At 38.5% G+C, this 19760-nt stretch overlaps 2 protein-coding genes across 3 annotated transcripts; both read right to left on the bottom strand.

Moving 5' to 3' along the window:
- Positions 1 to 188: 188 nt before the first annotated feature.
- On the bottom strand, positions 189 to 12262 carry LOC113050245 (DENN domain-containing protein 1B-like). Of its 2 annotated transcripts, XM_026213075.1 has the most exons (23): positions 12076 to 12262; positions 11018 to 11082; positions 10565 to 10608; positions 9772 to 9821; positions 9561 to 9680; positions 8644 to 8713; positions 8476 to 8556; positions 8319 to 8393; positions 7995 to 8048; positions 7343 to 7453; positions 6645 to 6745; positions 6034 to 6079; positions 5835 to 5936; positions 5632 to 5757; positions 5448 to 5549; positions 3839 to 3929; positions 3713 to 3753; positions 3374 to 3424; positions 3140 to 3187; positions 2938 to 3057; positions 2337 to 2425; positions 2055 to 2262; positions 189 to 1200 (listed from the first exon to the last, which is right to left on the bottom strand). In XM_026213075.1, the coding sequence occupies exons 1-23, from the start codon at positions 12090 to 12092 to the stop codon at positions 451 to 453; spliced, it is 2562 nt and encodes an 853-aa protein (XP_026068860.1). In that variant the 5' UTR covers positions 12093 to 12262; the 3' UTR covers positions 189 to 450. The 2 variants fall into 2 exon arrangements, with proteins under 2 accessions (XP_026068860.1, XP_026068945.1); XM_026213160.1 differs by lacking the exon at positions 8319 to 8393 and having other exon boundaries at positions 12076 to 12261.
- Positions 12263 to 14507: 2245 nt separating this feature from the next.
- LOC113051735 (tubulin beta-4B chain) lies at positions 14508 to 18282 on the bottom strand. Its single transcript, XM_026215789.1, has 4 exons — positions 18086 to 18282; positions 17242 to 17350; positions 16920 to 17030; positions 14508 to 16447 (listed from the first exon to the last, which is right to left on the bottom strand). Exons 1-4 carry the CDS (start codon positions 18140 to 18142, stop codon positions 15390 to 15392), a joined length of 1335 nt encoding a protein of 444 aa, XP_026071574.1. The 5' UTR covers positions 18143 to 18282; the 3' UTR covers positions 14508 to 15389.
- Between the last annotated feature and the right edge of the window lie 1478 nt (positions 18283 to 19760).

Below are 19760 nucleotides of genomic sequence, written 5' to 3'. Positions count from 1 at the left end.
TGTCATTTAAGAGTTTTTGTTTTTGACTGTGTCAGGGTTTGCTCAAAGTTAGCAGCCGGTGCACTGCGCACTCTGTTAAGCTTTTAATAAATGATTAAAGATAAAACGTGTGGACTTTCTTTGTTGGTCAGAATTGGTGCTTTTATCTGTATAAAAAAAAAAAAATATATAATAATCAAATTTGCACTGCCTTTGAATCGACTTTATTGACTGATGTTGGTGTTGAGTTTTAACCAACATATACATGAGACCAACATCCTTCCACAAACACAAAGTTCAGTATATGGAACATCCACCTTCCACAATCCAAGAAAGAGTCATTTTATTTTGTTTGACTCATTGAGCAATGTTTGTTCACAAGAATCAAAATGAAGACTATTAATTGACAATCAAAAAAAAAAAAAATACCTTGGGTATTGTTTTGCTTCAGTATGCTTGATTTATGATGGTCTAATGTTCAAATCTCTTCTTCAGCTCTGAGACCTTAATAGAAGCCTGAGTTTGCTCTTCTGAAGTTGATGAAATTGGCGATATTGTACTTTGTTCTTCAGTTTGCAGGCCCGTCATTGGTCCCACGTTGATTCTGTGGGTGCTTATGGGAGATTTTAGAGATTTATCCCGCCCTCGGGAACCAGAAGAGTCAGTTAATGACTTGGACTGGAACAGAGCTACGGTAGACAAGACTTTCGGTGATGGAGGTTCAACGCTCTTCTTATCTGGCTCTTCTCTTGTGTCTATATTTACACTGAGAGAAACAGCAGAGGTGATGCCTTCATTTGTAGGTCCGTTTGCACCCAAATCATTCGTCGTCTTATGCTCTTTCTGACTTTCTTCTTCTTTGTCAGGTTGTGTCTCTGTACTCTCTTCAATTACTGTCTCAGTTTCTGAGCTTTCCTCCATTGTTCCATTCATTTGTTCATCATTTTTCGTCCAGCTGTCCTCTTGCACCTCTTGAGAACCCACTTGAGGATCTAGTGAAGCCTCTTCTAGAGCTCGTAGATCTGAACACAGATTTACCCCTAGCTCCGTCAAGTCCTTCTCTAATTCGTTAAGCTCATTTTCTGGACTGTCAGTCAGGACAGCAGGCTCCTCCCCCTCACCACCAGGCCCCTCCTCTAGGTCCTCCTCCCAGCTCACGAGACTCCCACTGTTTCCAAAAGAGGTACTTAGACTCTCCTGACTTGGGTTGGCCAGACTCCTCTGAAAAAGAAATGAAATGTTGAGAGTGTGGAAACGTCTCCCACCAACAGGTTTCCAGTGCTGGCCTATTTCTGCAACATGTCAAGTTTTAAAAAATCAACAGCAGTCAGGTAAGGGTAAGGCTGACATGACACTAAATCACTAAAAATGATTTTCAGGCAGCAAAGCCAATTTATTTTCTTAGTTCACCATAAATATGTAGCCCTATAGCAATTTAATGATGCACTCACTTTTCCACCTTATACACACACACACACACACACACACATATAGTTGTAAATAAAAGGTCTGACTTTAACTATGCACTCATATGCTGTTTTAGGCCACATGAGTTATTTTATATAAAAGACCCCAACATAAGTGCTTCTTAAATTAACAAAATTAATAAAACTTTTAATAAAACAAGTTTACCATGTATAAAAAAGAAATAAAATGAAATAAACACTGAGGTGTTTTAGGGGGAGTACTGAGGAACTCATGGTAATGATCTACTCAATCAGAAGTTCAATGTGTAAAAATGCATCAATTAAAAAATATTAAATCAAGCAGAAATGGATAATTTAAACAAATGTCCCATTTTCCATTGTGATACAGACATGCCATTTAGTAACAGTTACCCAATTCCTGGACATTTTTTTTTTCTAATTAGAAGAAATGTTGCTATTATTATTTTCTATATTCTATATGTATATAGAAAATACCATGTGAAAAATATTCCACAGTTATAATGAATACCACACAGGGCTAAATACCTTCTGACTGTGATTCCAGTGTTAAAGACTGAATGGAACTGTCTGTAGAAGGTTATGTCCAGCACCGTTTAGATGTAATGTGTGAGAGGATCTAGGCCTTACATGAGAGATGAAGTCACTGCTGTCGGAGCTGAAGAGGTCGAGGCTGCGTGTGCTGTACAGTAAACCCGGCTCTCTGGAGCTCTGGGCACTCAGTGTGTCAAAGATCTCTCCGAGCAGGTCCATCTCCTCCGGGTCGGCCAACAGAGACAGATCATCATCTTCCTGTAAGTCACTGCTGGCAGAGCACTGCTCAGGGCCTTCTGTTGCACTGGGAAGGGAAATGCATTGTAAAACACACATGAAGCGGCAAAGCATCTATGTATCTCTGTTCTCTCATCTCACCTGTCCTCATAGCCGGTGCTGTCTTCCTCTGTCTGTTCCTCATTGCCCTGGTAGCTGGGATTCTTGTTTGTCGGCCGACGTGGTCGAGACTGAGAAACAAAGCAGCACAGAAAGTATAAGAAAACAGACAAACCGTATTTAAAATGTTAAGTGCCTGTGCCGTACTGTGGTTGAACACAAGATGGAGCCATGAGTTATAAACACATTAGTCTCCTATTAGTGTAGTAATTTGAATCAACAAGTTGTTGTTCTTTTTACCTTTTTATTCATTTAAGGAAAAAAAAGCATCACAGTTTCTACAAACAAACCATATAAAGTAGCACGACTGTTTTCAACACTGATGATAATTAAACAGCAAATCAAACGGTTTCTGGAGTAATGATGCTCTGATCACAGAAATAAATGAAATTTTACAATATAATCTATTAGTAAACAGTTATTTGAATATTCCACAATATTGCTGATATAACTGTTTTTTTTATCAAATAAATGCAGCCTTGGTGAGCAGAAGATACCCCAAACTTTTGACCGATAACTTACAGTATGTTATCTTTATAATATCCTTTTATGGTTAGTTTAGATGCCTTCAGGTGTCACTCACCCTGCCGAAGTGCTGTGTGATTGGTAGGCGGTTCTGAAGGCAATCTGATTGGATGAGGCGATACGTGTGCGTTCCACAGACAGACCCGCCCCTCTGTAGCATATGAGGTTCGGCTTGGTCCTGAAAGGAAAAATCCAAAAATGTAATATACACACACAAACCACATTTTTTATTATATGCTGTTTAAGGAATTTAAACTCACCTTTGATGACAGGAGGTTTTTCAGCCCAAATTTGCTATGATATTTGGTCTGAAAAATGGAAACCATATGGAAAGTATGTAATATGTAATAATAATCAAATGTGGATTCTAAATTAACATTATAAACATAAACTTCAAATGTTTTTTTTTTTTTTTGTTTTTTTTTTTTTTAAGTGACGTGGCATGACATACAGCCAAGTATGTCCCATACTCAGAATTCATGCTCAATACTCACTGCTTTGTTAGCTGTAGACTTCCATGTCACAATCAGGGCTCCACCCCCTTTCTGTGGGAAAAGAAAGTGTTTTTTTTTTCTTTTTTTTTTTATGCAAGTTTGTTTAAAAGCAGCTTTTGGCAGTCTAATCCAATTCTAGTTAATTTGTCAGAGCAGAAATGGAACGTCAAACAAACGTCGAACATCTCTGCTGTAAACTGAACATTACATTACTAGATCATATATGTAATCAGTGTATAATGAGAATAGTGTGCACTGTATGCATACTGCAGATGTGGTAAGAGTTGTATGGTTGTCTGACATAACCTTGTTCATACTTCCTTTAAGAGTAAAACGTACCTTTAGGTTTCCCACCAATTGCCGACGCAATTTAGAGCTACCTGAGAGGAATCACAAGCAGAAAGGATGTTAAAAATGAGCAAACAAAAAAACAAGTCTGATTCTGTAATGAACATAAAGACACACCGGATGAAGCTCCACACTGAAGCACCTCCTCCTCAAACACATCATCTGGCTCTTTGCCCTGGTTCAGCATTTTCAGCCGGCCGTCAATAAACTGAGAACAAAATGAGATTATAATGGAAGATACCATGGAACATGGCATAGTCTGTTTAAATGTATTTTTCTCTTATTATTTTGCCCTCCATTGTAAAACTCAAATTCCATTTGCTATTCTGTATTAAAGATTGGTTTGATGCATACTTTGTAACCAGTCTTGTGAAAATGGAATACAGTATGTGGATGCTCAAACAGCCAATGCTTTTTTTTCACACGAACAATCGTAACACTTCAGAAAACTTGAAGTACATTTGGGTGCGTTTTAAAGTTTTAATCTCAACATCCTCAGACCTCATTCAGAGCAAAATAGCAGCATTAACATTCTACAAAACATATCCACAAAAAAAAAAAAAAAAAAAAGCTCCACAGGAAATAGGAAGCCATGTGGGTTTGGAACAATATGGTCAATGTGATGGGTGAGTAAATTATTTTTGGTTGTATTCTTCCAAAACATAGGTGGAATTTACTAATATATTCCACCATACTTCTCCTGTTAATCAATCACAGTACATTTAGACAATTGTTTTGTATTAGTTTTCTTAAATGTTTAAGTTAGTGCTGTTAAATGATTAATAGTGCTAAATCACATCCAAAATAAATGTTTTCGTCTACATAATATAAGCGAGTTGTATGTTTATTATGCGTATATATAAATACACACAAAAAACATTTGTATATATATATATGTGTGTGTGTGTGTGTGTAAATTTAGATTCATATATAATTTATATTATAAATATAGTATTTTATATATAAACAAAAATTATTATTAAATATATTCATGCATGTGAGCGTATTTATACTAGGGCTGTCAATCACTTAATTTTTTTAATCTTATCAATCACACCCTTTTTCTGTGATCAATCGCAATTAATCGCATATTTCATAGACCATTTGTCTTGTTTCAAATGTTTATTTTTGTCATCATTTGCTATATCCAGCAAAGTAAAGTTTGAAAGGTGATTCTCAAAAATCTGTATTTTCTGCACGTTTTTTTTCCAAGATAAATTGAGATGTCTTTCCAAAAAAAGGACACTTAGAAAACTCCAAAAGGAATGCATTTGAATGCATTCACTTACAGGATCATTGGACTGAAAACTTTACCAGAGTTTAGTGGCTTAAAATTATCTGGTCGCAAGCAGAGAAGCAAAATTGGGTAAAGGGTTAGGATAGAAATTGTGCTTCAGTAATTTTGCATTAATTGCAATGTATCGCATGCATTAACAATAAAAGCCCTTATGTATACACAAATATACAGAGTGCACACATATATTATGTAAACAATTTTTTTGGTCTTAACAATTTGACAGTGCTAATAAGGCACTCATTTAATGTGCCAATTTGCATATATTTCCAGTACAAAAAAATATGAACATTGGAAAAAGTCAGGCATAAAATTCATGTTTTATTTCAATTGACATGGAAGCAAAACATTGAAACAGCATGAAATAACAGTGGCCTGTAGTGTCTTTCCTAAAGAAAACTTCTGATGTTGTGGCTGTGTGTTTGCAGTTACCTCTTTGAAGCATTGCAGGTGAACCGCGCTCTCCAGAAACTCCCGCATGCTTTGAGACTTATGACTCAAAAACAACTCATTGGAGAACACGACCGGCCCTTCCTTCAACATTCGAGAGAGGAGCACTGCAGTAAGCATTTAGAAAACTCAAGGTAATGTTTATATGTGGATGTGTGTCACTCACGGCAGGTGACTGTAAGGCATCTCTGTATCCTCCGAACAGCAGAGCCTGCGCTCGGAGGAAAGCGTGCGCGACCCCTGACCCGGCCGACGCTGCCTGTCTCTTCAGCCTGACCTTCAGTCCCGCCACCTGCAGCAACAGAGTTCGTCGTAAACCTCCTCGTCATCCTTTGTGTCAGAGATCTGCGAGGAGGAAAAGAGTCTCACCACATCGGCCGGGATCTTTTTCAGGTCCTCGTGGGGCGACTCCAGGGTGTTGGTGTCCACGTTCAGTATGACCACGTCCTCCAGAGCGCGACTCCTCACTTTCTGCCGCACACAAACACACAGAACGAACTGTAATGTGAGTGTTTGTGTGTCAAAGGGCTGGTGTGAAAGAAACCACAGGAAGAGGGAAGCGTCTTACTTCTGCCAGGCTGGAGTGAACTCCGATGAGGTACGGCATCGGTGCACTAAAATAATGAAATGAGTGAAATTAGGCAGCGTGTGTGTGTCTGTGATTAATTATCGTATATGTATAGATCATGAATCTAATATGTTGTTTTTACTTCAGTGTTCTTTTCTTTACAATATTGTTCAACAAACTAAAACATTTTAGAAAACCAAATTAAACTCAGTTTCAATTCTACCCAAAAAAGCCACATTTGATAAGTACTGGTCAAGACATGTTGCTGCTTGTAAATAAAATAGTATTTTGTAAGTTTTTCTTATTGAAGACTTTTGTAGATTGGTGATTTTGAACGCTTTTAATTTAAAGCCCCTTCGAAATATAAGAAAGAAATGAAGAGAAAGAAATATCTCTTGGGTGTCTAGCACTTTAAGTTAGTTTTGAACGTTGTAATAATATTGTGAGTTTAAATCATGGTTTTGGAAGTTTTCTGAGGTCCCTGGTACTGACACCACTGCTACAGCTTATTTTTATTTTAAAATGTGCAGCACTTCAACTTCTGCTCTTTTAAATGTGCTACAGTATATCAATTAATTTTGTTTTGTACTGTGTGTGTGTGTGTGTCTCACCAGCAGTAGTCCAGCAGATGAGGCGGCAGCACTGGTATGAAGATGTGCTGCCAGTACATTGGGTACAGCATCCCGTTACATGCGTGTATGCAGGCCGTCAGCTAAACACACACAAACAAAACTATTAATTGCTGATTGGTGCATGTTTAATGGAGCTGCATTCTGACTCAAAGTAACACAATACATTTTAGTGTCTAGTGATCTGTCCTCAGTGAAAATGAATCTTTTTATTTTCATCAGAAACCGAATGATGTACTGCGGCTGGTTGGGACAAAAACTGTGATTTGTCGCGTATAGATTCATGTCACTCCTGGTTAGGTGTTAAGGCGTTTTCACAGTAGGGTTTCTGATGAGGAACCAAATCCATTTGACATTTTTCAGTTTGCTTGGTCAGTGTGAGAAGTTGCACGTATACAATTCCCAAATGGTCATCAAGGTAATGATGTGTGTTGTGCTTGTTAATAGCATAAAGCACTTGAAAGAGTTGCTTTTAAATGGACGCTTTTTATGAACTGGGAGGATGCATTTTTATCCAAAGTGAATTACACTAAAATAAATGATTATTTTATTCAAGGAATTTCAGTACATCGAACCCATGACTTTGGTGTTGCTAGCGCCATGCTACTACTGTTGTGGTAGCCTTGTGAACCAAGCATGATCAGTTCTGATTCACAAAAGCTGTTGAATATTGAACTCACAGTGCTGAGTTTGCTGCAGTAAATGAGAATTCGTCTCTCGAACAACATGCTGGCGAAGAGCTGCAACAGGTTTCCCACGTCCACCGCCACCACCAGCTCCGTCAGGTTCCTCTGATACACAGACAGACAAACATACTGCTCAAATGTTTGGGAAAATGAGGGGAAAAAAAGAAAATATTCTGAAATATATATATATATATATATATGTATTATATTATTATTATTATTTAATATATATATTGTAAAATTTAATTTATTCCTGTGATCAAAGCTGAATTTTCAGCATCATTACTCCAGTCTTAAGCATCACATGATCCTTCAGAAAATTTTTGATCATTATCAATGTTGAAGTTGTGTTGCTTCATATTTTTGTGGAAACCGTGACATTAGAATAATTTCTAAAAGATCATGTGACACTTAAGACTGGAGTAATGATGCTGAAAAGTTAGGCATTTAAATATATTTTTTTCATCAAATAAATGCAGCACTTTAAAAAAAATATATATATATTTTATTGTTTTTTTAAATTGTATTTGTTTTTTGTTTTTTTTGTTTTTTTTTTTACCAGTAGTGTATAATAACTGTGGAGTAAAACAGCAAGAAATAAAAACCACACATAATAAAACCTAAATGGAAATATGGAAGAACTCACACTTTCTGGAATAGAGGGCAGGGCTTTGGGATCTGGTGCGATAAAGTATGGGATCTGATGGAGAGAAACATCATTCACCAAACATAAACAGTCAGTACCATGAAAGCAAGGCCTCCGAGTTAGTCTGCATCAAGGTTTTAGATGAATGCTTTGCAATTTTTCAAGGACCCATTAATGATTTAGTTAAGCACTGTTAGGGATCCAGGGTTAGTTGTGGAAGCTGGATTAGTTTGATTTCACACTATGGATTGTATTAGGATTTATTAGACACTGGAGTGAAGGTTTAGTCCGGCCGGCTGGTTTTAATGCGGATCAGGGACTCACCCCCTCTGACTCCTCCCCTTTAGGGGCATGTCCACAGATGCCAGTCATCTCACTTCCAATCATTAGCTTCCCTCCCTCAGTGAAGAACACACCAACCTGATTGTGATGTCACACATGATGTCATAAACGGAACCTCCACCAGCCAATGAGCACTTACCATCTGAAGCGTGATGGAGCCATTGGCCGGAGGCACGGGGTGTTTGTAGAGGACCGACAGCAGCTCTTTCATTTCCTTGGTCTGGCCAAGCATTTGAATGAATGAAATGGTGTTAGCTTAATGGCTTCATAAATGTGTAAAATCATCAGGAGACCATTAAAATCATACCTGTCCTTTCGTTGAGTAGTCAGCCAGATTGTTCAGAAGTTTGTAGAAGACCTCAAACCAGGGCAAATAACTGTGTTAAGAGAGTAACCGCACTTTAGTGTGGTCAAACAACTGTGTAATTAGAGCTAACTATTCAAATGTAAAATCAGGTTATAACTCTGACATACACCTAATAATGAGACCGGAAAACTAAAAGTGAAATTGATTGCGGCCATGAGAAGCAAACTGTTAAAGGGGTCATATGATGTTGCTAAAAAGAATATTACTTTGTGTATTTGGAGTAATGAAATGTGTTTATGCGGTTAAAGGTTCAAAAAGCACTTATTTTACACATAATGTACATTATTATTTATTCTCTATGGCTCGCCTTTCTGTAATGCATCATTTTTTACAAAGCTCATCTGTCTGAAAAGTGAGGTGTGCTCTGATTGGCCAGCTATCCGGTGTGTTGTGATTCGATGAAAGCCTCAAATATGTGACGGAAATTTTACGCCCCTCACCATACTGTGATGACGTATGTCAGAAACAATAAAACCCATTACAAATGAGGCTTTTGTTGTATTCAGTGGGGACATAATTACTGATTATAATGACTTCCACTGTTTTATTGTATCATGCTGCATAAATATAATACCATGAACTTTGTATTACCAGAACTTTCTTAGATAAGTACACTATAAATACATGTAAGTACACGTACTGTAAAATAAAGTGCAACCAGAATATCTCTTTGGATTTGGACTTTAGTCTTTACAACTTTACAGATATTATTCATGCACCAAGAGCTTGTAACACTTAAAAGAGAAATGAAAACTTGAAATTACATCATATGACCCCTTTAATCAATCAAAGGGGCTTCACAAATGAGAACCAGTCAACAATCATTTGTTTTTGGGTGTATTTTGTGCATTTGCGACCTGAGGATGCATAAGCAGGTCTGAGAGCTGGATGTGAGTCTGCAGAAACCGAAGCGCTGGCATCCTTCCAGATCGGTCAAGACGAATGTAAAGTGCTGCACAGCAACAGTGTCCTTCACTCTGTCAACCAACCAATCAGCCTCAGTTTATCACTCATATAAGCTAAGAACGCTTGAGCATCCATCTTTAATAATGAATTAATGATTTTCACCTCTCTATGTCGTAAGGGAAGCAGAAGCGAGGCAAAGACTGCAGAGCCTCCTGTGTGAGAACAGAAGAAACACAATCAAATAAAGGCTCTATATACAGTGTGTATATACATATATATATATATATATATATATATATATATATATATATATATATATATATATATATATATATATATATATATATTTTTTTTTTTTTTTTTTTTTTTTTTTGGCTTTCCCAAATAACCTTTCAATGAACAGTTTCTAAAAGAGTAAGAAACAAAATCATTAGAACAATTAAAAAATCTAAATTCACTATAAAGAATGGTAAGATTTCATGAATGTTAAAGTTTCTTTGTGGAACCGATGCCATAAGAGTACACCAACTGAGAAATAGTTTTAAATTCAATATCTGATACTGTTCCATGGAGTAATATTATTTGACAATTGATTGACATTAGGGCTGTCACTGAATAAGCAAAGTTGTTGCAGAAACTGATTTTCTTTAAAATAACATCTCAAATGAATCAGATTAGGAACCTTATTTTTTATTTATTTTATATGCATTTATACATGCAGTTATTTATTTGTGCATTGGATTATATTTATTATAATTTTCCCTAATTCTTAAAATTTTAAATTATGCAAACGTTATGCAAAACATCATGGTAAGCAGAGATTTTATTTATTTAATTGTGCATCTATTTATTCATGCAATCGTTTATTTTTGCAGTGTTTCCATTCATTTTTATATATTCTTTAATAAAAATAAATACAAACAGGAAAGAACCACATTGATTCTCGAGTACTAACCTCATCATTAAAGTCTTCAGGGAACTGAAACAGCACATCAGGATCTATTCAAATAGAAACACACACACACACACGGGTCAGTCACATCAGCTCATTTCTCAACTAGAGGATGTGGTTAAAGTCAGGTCAAAGTTAGCCACGCAGGGTAACCAGTCCAGCTCAGCCAGACCTCATCTAGACCCAGTCCAACCCTGGCAGTCCCACCTCTCTTTAAACTGTCAGTGTGCTTCCTTTCACCCGTAGTATAACAGATCACAGCATACTAACTAGTTCCTCAAGCTTTTCTCATTCTGACGAATATGTATCTGCCCTGCTGTGTGGTTTTTCTGGTTTAGTCATGTGACAGGAAGAGCCATAGAGACAGTTTGCAAGTGTGTGTTTATTACATCAGTTAGTTAGTTAGTGTGTGTGTGTGTGCGTGTGTGTGTGTGTGTGTGGGGGGGGGGTACCCACCTTTATCTCTGGCGATTGGACATGAGGCTTGAAAGAACCAGTAGAATGTTTTTTCGGGGTTTTCTCTGAGAACAACAAAACCATGTGCAAAAACAGTCATCATAATAAAACTAACAAATCACACCAGAAAAACGTTTCACAGGACTGATGTGTAGAATAAACACTGTCAGAATGAGCAGCGACTGAATGTGAGTGATCAGCTCTGAATCATTTTCTGCTATTTCTTCTCACAAGATCTCAAGATGGTGCTTCATGAGCAGGATGTGGTTGACTACTAAATTAGAAGACGTGCATTGTCAGAAAATATTTCCAGTCATGAGTTTGACCATCTGTCTAAAATATAATTATGAAAATGTAATGATCTTAACAGCATGTCTGTCTGCTAAACCAATCAAACGAGATTTTTAAATGACAAACATGAGCAATGTTCAACTGAGATCTTTAAGCGCAGGATTTGTCAGATCGAAGCACTGTTTGAGGCGTTGTTTCCCAGGAGAAAAATCAGACTGCAATTGAGTCATACTAGATCTTATTCATTAGTTTCCCTTCCCAAGAGATGAGAAACCAGCAGATGTCATGTTGAAGATGTATGTTTGTGTTTACATATTGATATTTAGTGTGATTCTCCACACCTGTGTGAACTTCCACTAAAAATCACCAAAACAGCAGCTGATTCAAACACATCGAGACTTAAGAACCAATGAAGGAAAGTGCACATGGAGATACTTGATCTGATATTTTTCAAATTCAGTGACATTCAGAAGCAAAGCGGATTTGAGGACACAATGTATATTCACAGCCAGCTGAAATGATGAGGGACGGAGAAGTGATGCCTCTGCGAGTAAAGGTGTGCAAGCTCTCCATCTCTACTCCTGCAGATGTCAACTCAAAACTCTCCAAATGTTGCTGTTTTTGTCTTTTTTGAGTTTATTCACTGAATTGTGACATGATAGGAAACCTTGCATCCGAGAACAACTGAGCGAGGAAGAGGAAGTAAGCAGCAGACCACAAAGTGAGCAAACAGAGAGAAATCGACAGACAAACAGAGAGATTCTTACTTTATCCTGGAGCCCATGATGCACTTGTATATTAGGGCCCATTCGGGGGTGTTCAGGGTGTCAGCAGACCAAAGTCATTAGATCCTTTATTGACATGCTTCGACATACATACTCCTGCACACACACATCCTCACATCAAACAGCCAATTCCGCCAACTAGCACAGAACTTAAGTCAGCACTTCCTGATCTCTCTGTTTGTGTGTGTGTGTGTGTGTGTCCTACATGACTTTTGCCGGTCTAGTGACACTATAATATCCACTTTATAATCCCATATTCTCAATAAGAATATTTAGCCTTTTGGAAGATCTTTTAGGTTGAATGGTTTCAGAAACTCACTCATTTTAATGCTAGAAAGCTAGAATTGCAAAATGCTCAATCATTTTTATATGTAACATTTAATGCACTTTTATTATTTCATATACATATAGTTCTATGCTATGTTGTTGTTATACTTTTATATTATTTTTACAAACCCTATTCCAAAAAAGTTGGGACACAGTACAAATTGTGAATAAAAACAGAATGCAATGATGTGGAAGTTTCAAATTTCTATATTTTATTCAAAATACAACATAGATTGCACGTTAAATGTTTAAACAGAAAATGTATCATTTTGCATAAACACATTTTAAAACAGTTGGGACAAGGCCATGTTTACCACTGTGTGGCATCCACTCTTCTTTTTATAACAGTCTGCAAACGTCTGGGGACTGACGAGACAAGTTGCTCAGGTTTAGGAATAGGAATGTCGTCCAACTTTTCTAATACAGGCTTCTAGTTGCTCAACTGTCTCAGGTCTTCTTTGTCACATCTTCCTCTTTATGATGCGCCAAATGTTTTCTATGGGTGAAAGATCTGGACTGCAGGCTGGTCATTTCAGTACCCGGATCCTTCTTCTACACAGCCATGATGTTGTAATTGATGCAGTATGTGGTCTGGCATTGTCATGTTGGAAAATGCAAGGTCTTCCCTGAAAGAGACGACGTCTGGATGGGAGCATATGTTGTTCTAGAACTTGGATATACCTTTCAGCATTGATGGTGCCTTCCCAGATGTGTAATCTGCCCATGCCAAACACACTCATGCAACCCCATACCATCAGAGATGCAGACTTCTGAACTGAGCGCTGATAACAACTTGGGTTGTCCTTGTCCTCTTTAGTCCGGATGACATGGCGTCCCAGTTTTCCAAAAATAACTTAAAATTTTGATTTGACCACAGAATAGTTTTCCACTTTGCCACAGTCCATTTTAAATGAGCCTTGGCCCAGAGAAAACCTCTGCGCTTCTGGATCATGTTTAGATATGGCTTCTTTTTGGACCTATAGAGTTTTAGCCGGCAACGGTGAATGGCATGGTGGATTGTGTTCACCGACAATGTTTTCTGGAAGTATTCCTGAGCCCATGTTGTGATTCCCATTACAGTATCATTCCTGTATGTGATGCAGTGATGTCTAAGGGTCTGAAGATCACGAGCATCCAGTGTGGTTTTCCGGCCCTGACCCTTACGCACAGAGATTGTTCCAGATTCTCTGAATCTTTGGATAATATTATGCACTGTAGATGATGATAACTTCAAACTCTTTGCAATTATCCTCTGAGAAACTCCTTTCTGATATTGCTCCACTATTTTTCGCCGCAGCATTGGGGGAATTAGTGATCCTCTGCCCATCTTGACTTCTGAGAGACACTGCCACTCTGAGAGGCTCTTTTTATAACCAATCATGTTCCCAATTGACCTAATAAGTTGCAAATTGGTCCTCCAGTTGTTCCTTATATGTACATTTCACTTTTCCGGCCTCTTATTGCTACCTGTCCCAACTTTTTTGGAAAATGTAGCTCTCATGAAATCAAAAATGAGCCAATATTTAGCATGACATTTCAAAATGTCTCACTTTCAATGTTTGAAATGTCTAAATTATATTGTGAATAAAATATAAATTCATGAGATTTTTAAATTAATCCATTTCTTTTTACTCTTTTTTTTTACTTTTTGGAATTGGGTTTGTAACTGGCCTGTCTCTATTTGTGTTCATTTGTACTATATAAGCTAAACTCACACTTTCACCTAGTCATGGTTGAAAACACATAAACACATGTTAGAGGAAACACTGGAATAGACTTCCTCTATTGAGTCACTGCTTTTCCACTCTGTTTTTATGCTCTCATAATCATTGCTCATGTGTTTGCTACGTCTCTGTTAGTGAAGGGTGATCAGCATGTGTTCTGATCAAATAGGTAACTGCCCTATTTACAGACACACTCTTCCACACAACACACTGTTCTGACAGTTCCTTTGACTAATATTGTCACTGCATTGAATGCGCTTCCAATTTTTGGTACTTGTTTTGTGAGAAATGTTTCCCTCTAGTGTTCACTGGAGGAGCAGCATTTTACTTGTAGAAAATGTCCGGTCTTCTGAATGCAAGTACAGTCTTATTTAAAATGGTTAGGCCCAGATGATATTCCAAGAACATTCTAAATTGAATTAATCAACTTGATGTGGAAGCTCATTTTGATCAGAGTAAAAAATAAATAAAAGATAATTCTGACTTTGTTATTAGGACTTTATGTCTCACAATTTCTTACATTCTCATAATTGTCACTGTAATTGTCTATTTATTATATGGAATTGGAAATAAGAATCTTTTCTATTGGGAATAAGATCCTGTTTCTTGTCTCGTCATTCAGTTATGACTTACATTATGCAAATCAATCACTTCAAATCATCAGAACTTGACAAAAAGATTGAATACTTTGCATTTCTTATTATTACTGTCGCTTGTTTATCATTTGTGCCATTAAACCATTGTTAAATATTACATTTTTTGCCTATTACTGTCACTTGTTTAACATTTCTGTTGTAAAAAATGCATTGTTAAATATTAGCCTACATGTTCAGCTACTTCTTAACTGGTACTCTCTGAACGTTAAAGGTTAATTTGAAGCCTTGCGCTACAATTCTTCTGTGAAATGTCAAGCCTGCCTTTTTAAATTTGATTGACCATTTCAAATGTTTGGGTAAGCGCTGTTAGACAGCTAGAAATAATTAATACTTCACCACTAATAATAAAACAATACTGACGTTCAGTTAAATTTATTTCAAGAACGTTTGTTCATAAAGTCATATAGAACGAAGATTTGTCATGTGTTTATTCAGTAAATCCATTGTGATTTTAAGCAAATGAGACAACTAAAATGAGAATCACACAGGAGTTTGAGTGGACTTTCTCTGTTTAACAGCACTGGACTGAGATGATGTGGCATATGATTCAAAAAATGGAGGGAGGAAGCTAAGGTGGAAGAGATGATGATCAGGCGGCCTCCTCTTCACCCTCCTCCTCAAATTCTCCCTCCTCTGCAGTAGCATCCTGGTACTGCTGATACTCGGACACCAGGTCGTTCATGTTGCTCTCTGCCTCTGTGAACTCCATCTCATCCATGCCCTCGCCGGTGTACCAGTGCAGGAAGGCCTTGCGGCGAAACATGGCGGTGAATTGCTCCGAAATGCGTTTGAACAGCTCCTGGATGGCAGTGCTGTTGCCGATGAATGTGGCAGACATTTTGAGACCACGAGGTGGAATGTCGCAGACGGCGGTCTTGACGTTGTTGGGGATCCACTCCACGAAATAGCTGCTGTTCTTGTTCTGCACGTTCAGCATCTGCTCGTCCACCTCCTTCATTGACATGCGACCACGGAAAACGGCGGCCACAGTTAGGTAGCGGCCGTGGCGCGGGTCGCATGCAGCCATCATGTTCTTAGCGTCGAACATCTGCTGGGTGAGCTCTGGGACGGAGAGCACGCGATACTGCTGACTCCCCCTGCTGGTGAGAGGAGCAAAGCCAGGCATGAAGAAGTGCAGACGAGGGAAGGGCACCATGTTGACCGCCAGTTTGCGAAGATCGGCGTTCAGCTGTCCGGGGAACCTCAGGCAGGTGGTGACGCCGCTCATGGTGGCCGAGACGAGGTGGTTGAGGTCGCCATACGTGGGTGTGGTGAGCTTGAGAGTACGGAAGCAGATGTCGTACAGGGCCTCGTTGTCAATGCAGTAGGTCTCATCCGTGTTCTCCACCAGCTGGTGAACGGACAACGTGGCGTTGTAGGGCTCCACCACCGTGTCCGACACTTTGGGAGACGGCACCACACTGAAGGTGTTCATGATGCGGTCGGGATACTCCTCGCGGATCTTGCTAATGAGGAGCGTTCCCATGCCTGAGCCTGTTCCTCCTCCCAGTGAATGCGTGAGCTGAAAGCCCTGCAGACAGTCACAGCTCTCAGCTTCCTTGCGGACCACATCCATCACCGAGTCCACCAGTTCAGCACCCTCTGTGTAGTGACCCTTAGCCCAATTATTTCCAGCTCCACTCTGACCTATGAGCAGGACACAAAAACCAGTAACACTTCATACCCAAACCTACAAACTATAATCCTGCATATTAGAAAACTGCGTTATGGTAAATTGTTTTAAATCCATACGGTAGAATCCTTAAACACCATCTCATTGATAAGCCACCTTGAACAGGAAATGCTCAAAACCTCTGCCGGAATCAAAACATATATGCATGCAATTAAAATTTTTTTTTGTTCTTACGAATTCGAGGGACAGTCTGCGAAAAGGTACTAATTAATATAATACAAGTCCTATTTATCTGTCTAAATATATATAATGCATATCAGTTCCTTGGTCTCTGAGGGTTTTGTGCGAACTTAATTTCTGCATGAAAGTAAAAGACCCATATCAGAAGTATCTTAAACATTCAGAAATTAATTACTGCAGCTATACTTATTTGTCAAATATAGGTATTTGCATGCAATGAGATGCAAGCGGAAGGTGATTATTTACCAAAAACAAAGTTGTCAGGTCTGAATATCTGCCCAAAAGGACCAGAGCGGACAGAGTCCATGGTTCCTGGCTCTAGATCCACAAGGATGGCGCGAGGGACATACTTTCCCCCTGAGAAAACAGACAACCAGAGAATGAACCTCAAACATTAGGTTTTTTTGTATGTTGTAGCTCTTTGTTTGAAGATTCTGCACCTGTAAGTATATTTGAGAGGCTGAACTTTCCCCTCAATTAATAATCTTAATAACAGTTTCTTAAACTGCTCGATCCAGGTATCAGGCATGTGACGTTCCCTTGTGCTAAACCTGTGTGATATGCCTACCAGAGGCTTCATTGTAGTAAACGCTGATGCGATCCAGCTGCAGGTCACTGTCTCCATGGTAGCTGCCAGTGGGGTCAATACCGTGTTCATCACTGATCACCTCCCAGAACTGAGTGAGAAAAACAATTAAAATAAAACCAAAATTCTCAATCTGATGCGGTGTAATAGGACTGGGGATAACACATCATGATAAATATTCACTGTAGTAAAATAATAATAATAATAATAATAATAATTTTATATATATATATATATATATATATATATATATATATATATATATATATATATATATGTGTGTGTGTGTGTGTGTGTGTGTGTGTGTGTGTGTGTGTGACGACAACTAGCCCAGCAGTCTCCCTTGTACTACGACAATATCTCTTTAGTTCAAAATGACGGCAAGGGCAATGTAACATATCCGGACACTATTTTAAGCTATATTAAGAGTTAATTTGTTGGAAATTTAAAGGCTTATATAGAAGGAAAACGGGAAGATAAGAGCACCCACCCCATGAACAATGGTAAATGTCTACGCAGTTATATGCACACTGAAACAACAACAACAAAACCTTCCAAGACAAATTGATATTTTCTATTAAACGTGTTGGTATTATAGCTTATTCATAATGATCTTGCGATATTTTGACGATTTTAAACCGACTGACAGCGCGAGACAGCCGCCACACCCCTCTCTGACATCTCAACTATTATGACGTAATGAAGAACTCGCTGACCCTTTCGCGTTAAGGATGCAAATCAATTCTCAAAACTAGACATACCTAAAATAAGAACATCGAAACGAATGGTGCTTTGTCGAAATAACAGCCTCTTTATTTTCGTTTACCTTCGCTCCGATCTGATTCCCGCACTGGCCCGCCTGCAGGTGCACGATCTCGCGCATGCTGACCTCAGATGTCCAGCGACTTGTCCAAATGTCCAGTGGAAAACGGTAAAATCTCAACAGCTCGTTATCACACCCTCTCCGGACGACTCTAACGAGACTAGTGCGCGTTCCCGTGAGCCTGCTTCCAGCCGTGCTGCATGATGACGCAATCCCATCTCCATGACAACGGAGCGGATGAGACGGTCCAGCGTTCTTTCATCTTTCTCCTGTCGGCCTCAGCTCTGAGGCCGTTCTCTATTCCTTTATGGATTTTTATATGCAGTGAAGTGAATTAGCAGCGATGTGGAAATTGAACACAATTAATATTTTTCCTTTAATTTTTTCATCATACGGCAAACGTTCTGCACCGCCTCGTCCACTACGTTGTCATAGAAAAGATGTAATAATACGTGTTTAAAAATGGTTTCTAGAAAGAATCATCCTTTTTTTATATATTTATTTTTTACAATAATTAGTCTGGCTTTCTGAATTGCTATGTGGTTGGAGATTAAAACTGAATATTTAATTACAACTGTTTTGGTGTCTGGATACTTTAAACACCGGTTCATTGATCGTTTTGTAAAGAGCTGACAAAAACTAATTTAAAAGAGGTCGTGATGTGTGGGCAGAGCTAAAGAATCATGAGCGCCAGTAGGCTTTTGCGTTGAGAGCGTTTGGAAGCTGTGACATTACCGTGAGGAAAAAAACATCCCAAACAAACCATGGCTAACAGTCAGATTCAGCCGTTTATTTATGATCCAGAATCAGATCCAGAGGCTGAAATTTAACAAGAGCAGCATCAGCAACGACGTCTCTATGTGGTATGTACTGAAACTGTATATATTTGCTTAGCGGTTATGGAAAATGACTAAGTTACACTTTGTCGTCTTTTTTTTTTAATTTTTTTTTTTTTTTTTTAAGCTGTACATGTGGAAAGTGCAGTTTGATGACAACATTGCATGTTGTTTACTTGATGTGCTTACGCGCCGATAGCTAAGTTAACAACACAGAGATATTTGAAGCAGTTTTACTCACCGCATGCGGTTCCAACACACGATCGTGACCCTTTTTCGTTGGGACTGCATTATCCTTAAGAAATAAAGGATGTGCAAATCCGGCGTCAAACTGGGCCTTGTTTGTAAAACAAGCATCTTTGAAATGCAGGGAACAAACACAAACACTGCACAACTCCGTCGATGCTCTGTAAAAATAAACTCCATCCACTGGTCCCTTAATGCTGGTTTTTTTTTTTTTTTGGTAATCTGTGCAGGGTTGTCTTGCCCTGGCTACCAAAAACACACATCTTTTGTGACATCTCGGTCTCTCACTCTGATCAGTGAATGTCTGTGCTCTCAGTGCTCTGCTATACGGGAGCGTGCGCTCTTCTGGCAGAAGTGCCCTTAGGACCCATATAAGGAAATTCCGCTCCATCTAACATCACACAGAGCCATACTCGAAAAAAACTTTCTGAAACTTGTGACAAACCGGAAGGAGTATTTTTGGAACAGAAATACTCCTTCAAACGTACAACTTATTTTTTGAAACTTTGTCCATGTTTAGCATGGGAATCCAACTCTTTAACAGTGTAAAAAACTCAGTATGCATGAAATAGCATTTCACCCCCCCTTTAAGGACA

Source organism: Carassius auratus, chromosome 1, assembly GCF_003368295.1.
Source record: "Carassius auratus strain Wakin chromosome 1, ASM336829v1, whole genome shotgun sequence".
In the NCBI taxonomy this organism is placed as follows: Eukaryota; Metazoa; Chordata; class Actinopteri; order Cypriniformes; family Cyprinidae; genus Carassius; species Carassius auratus.
Note: the sequence above shows the minus strand (reverse complement) of the source record. Positions and strands in the feature narration are given on the sequence as shown.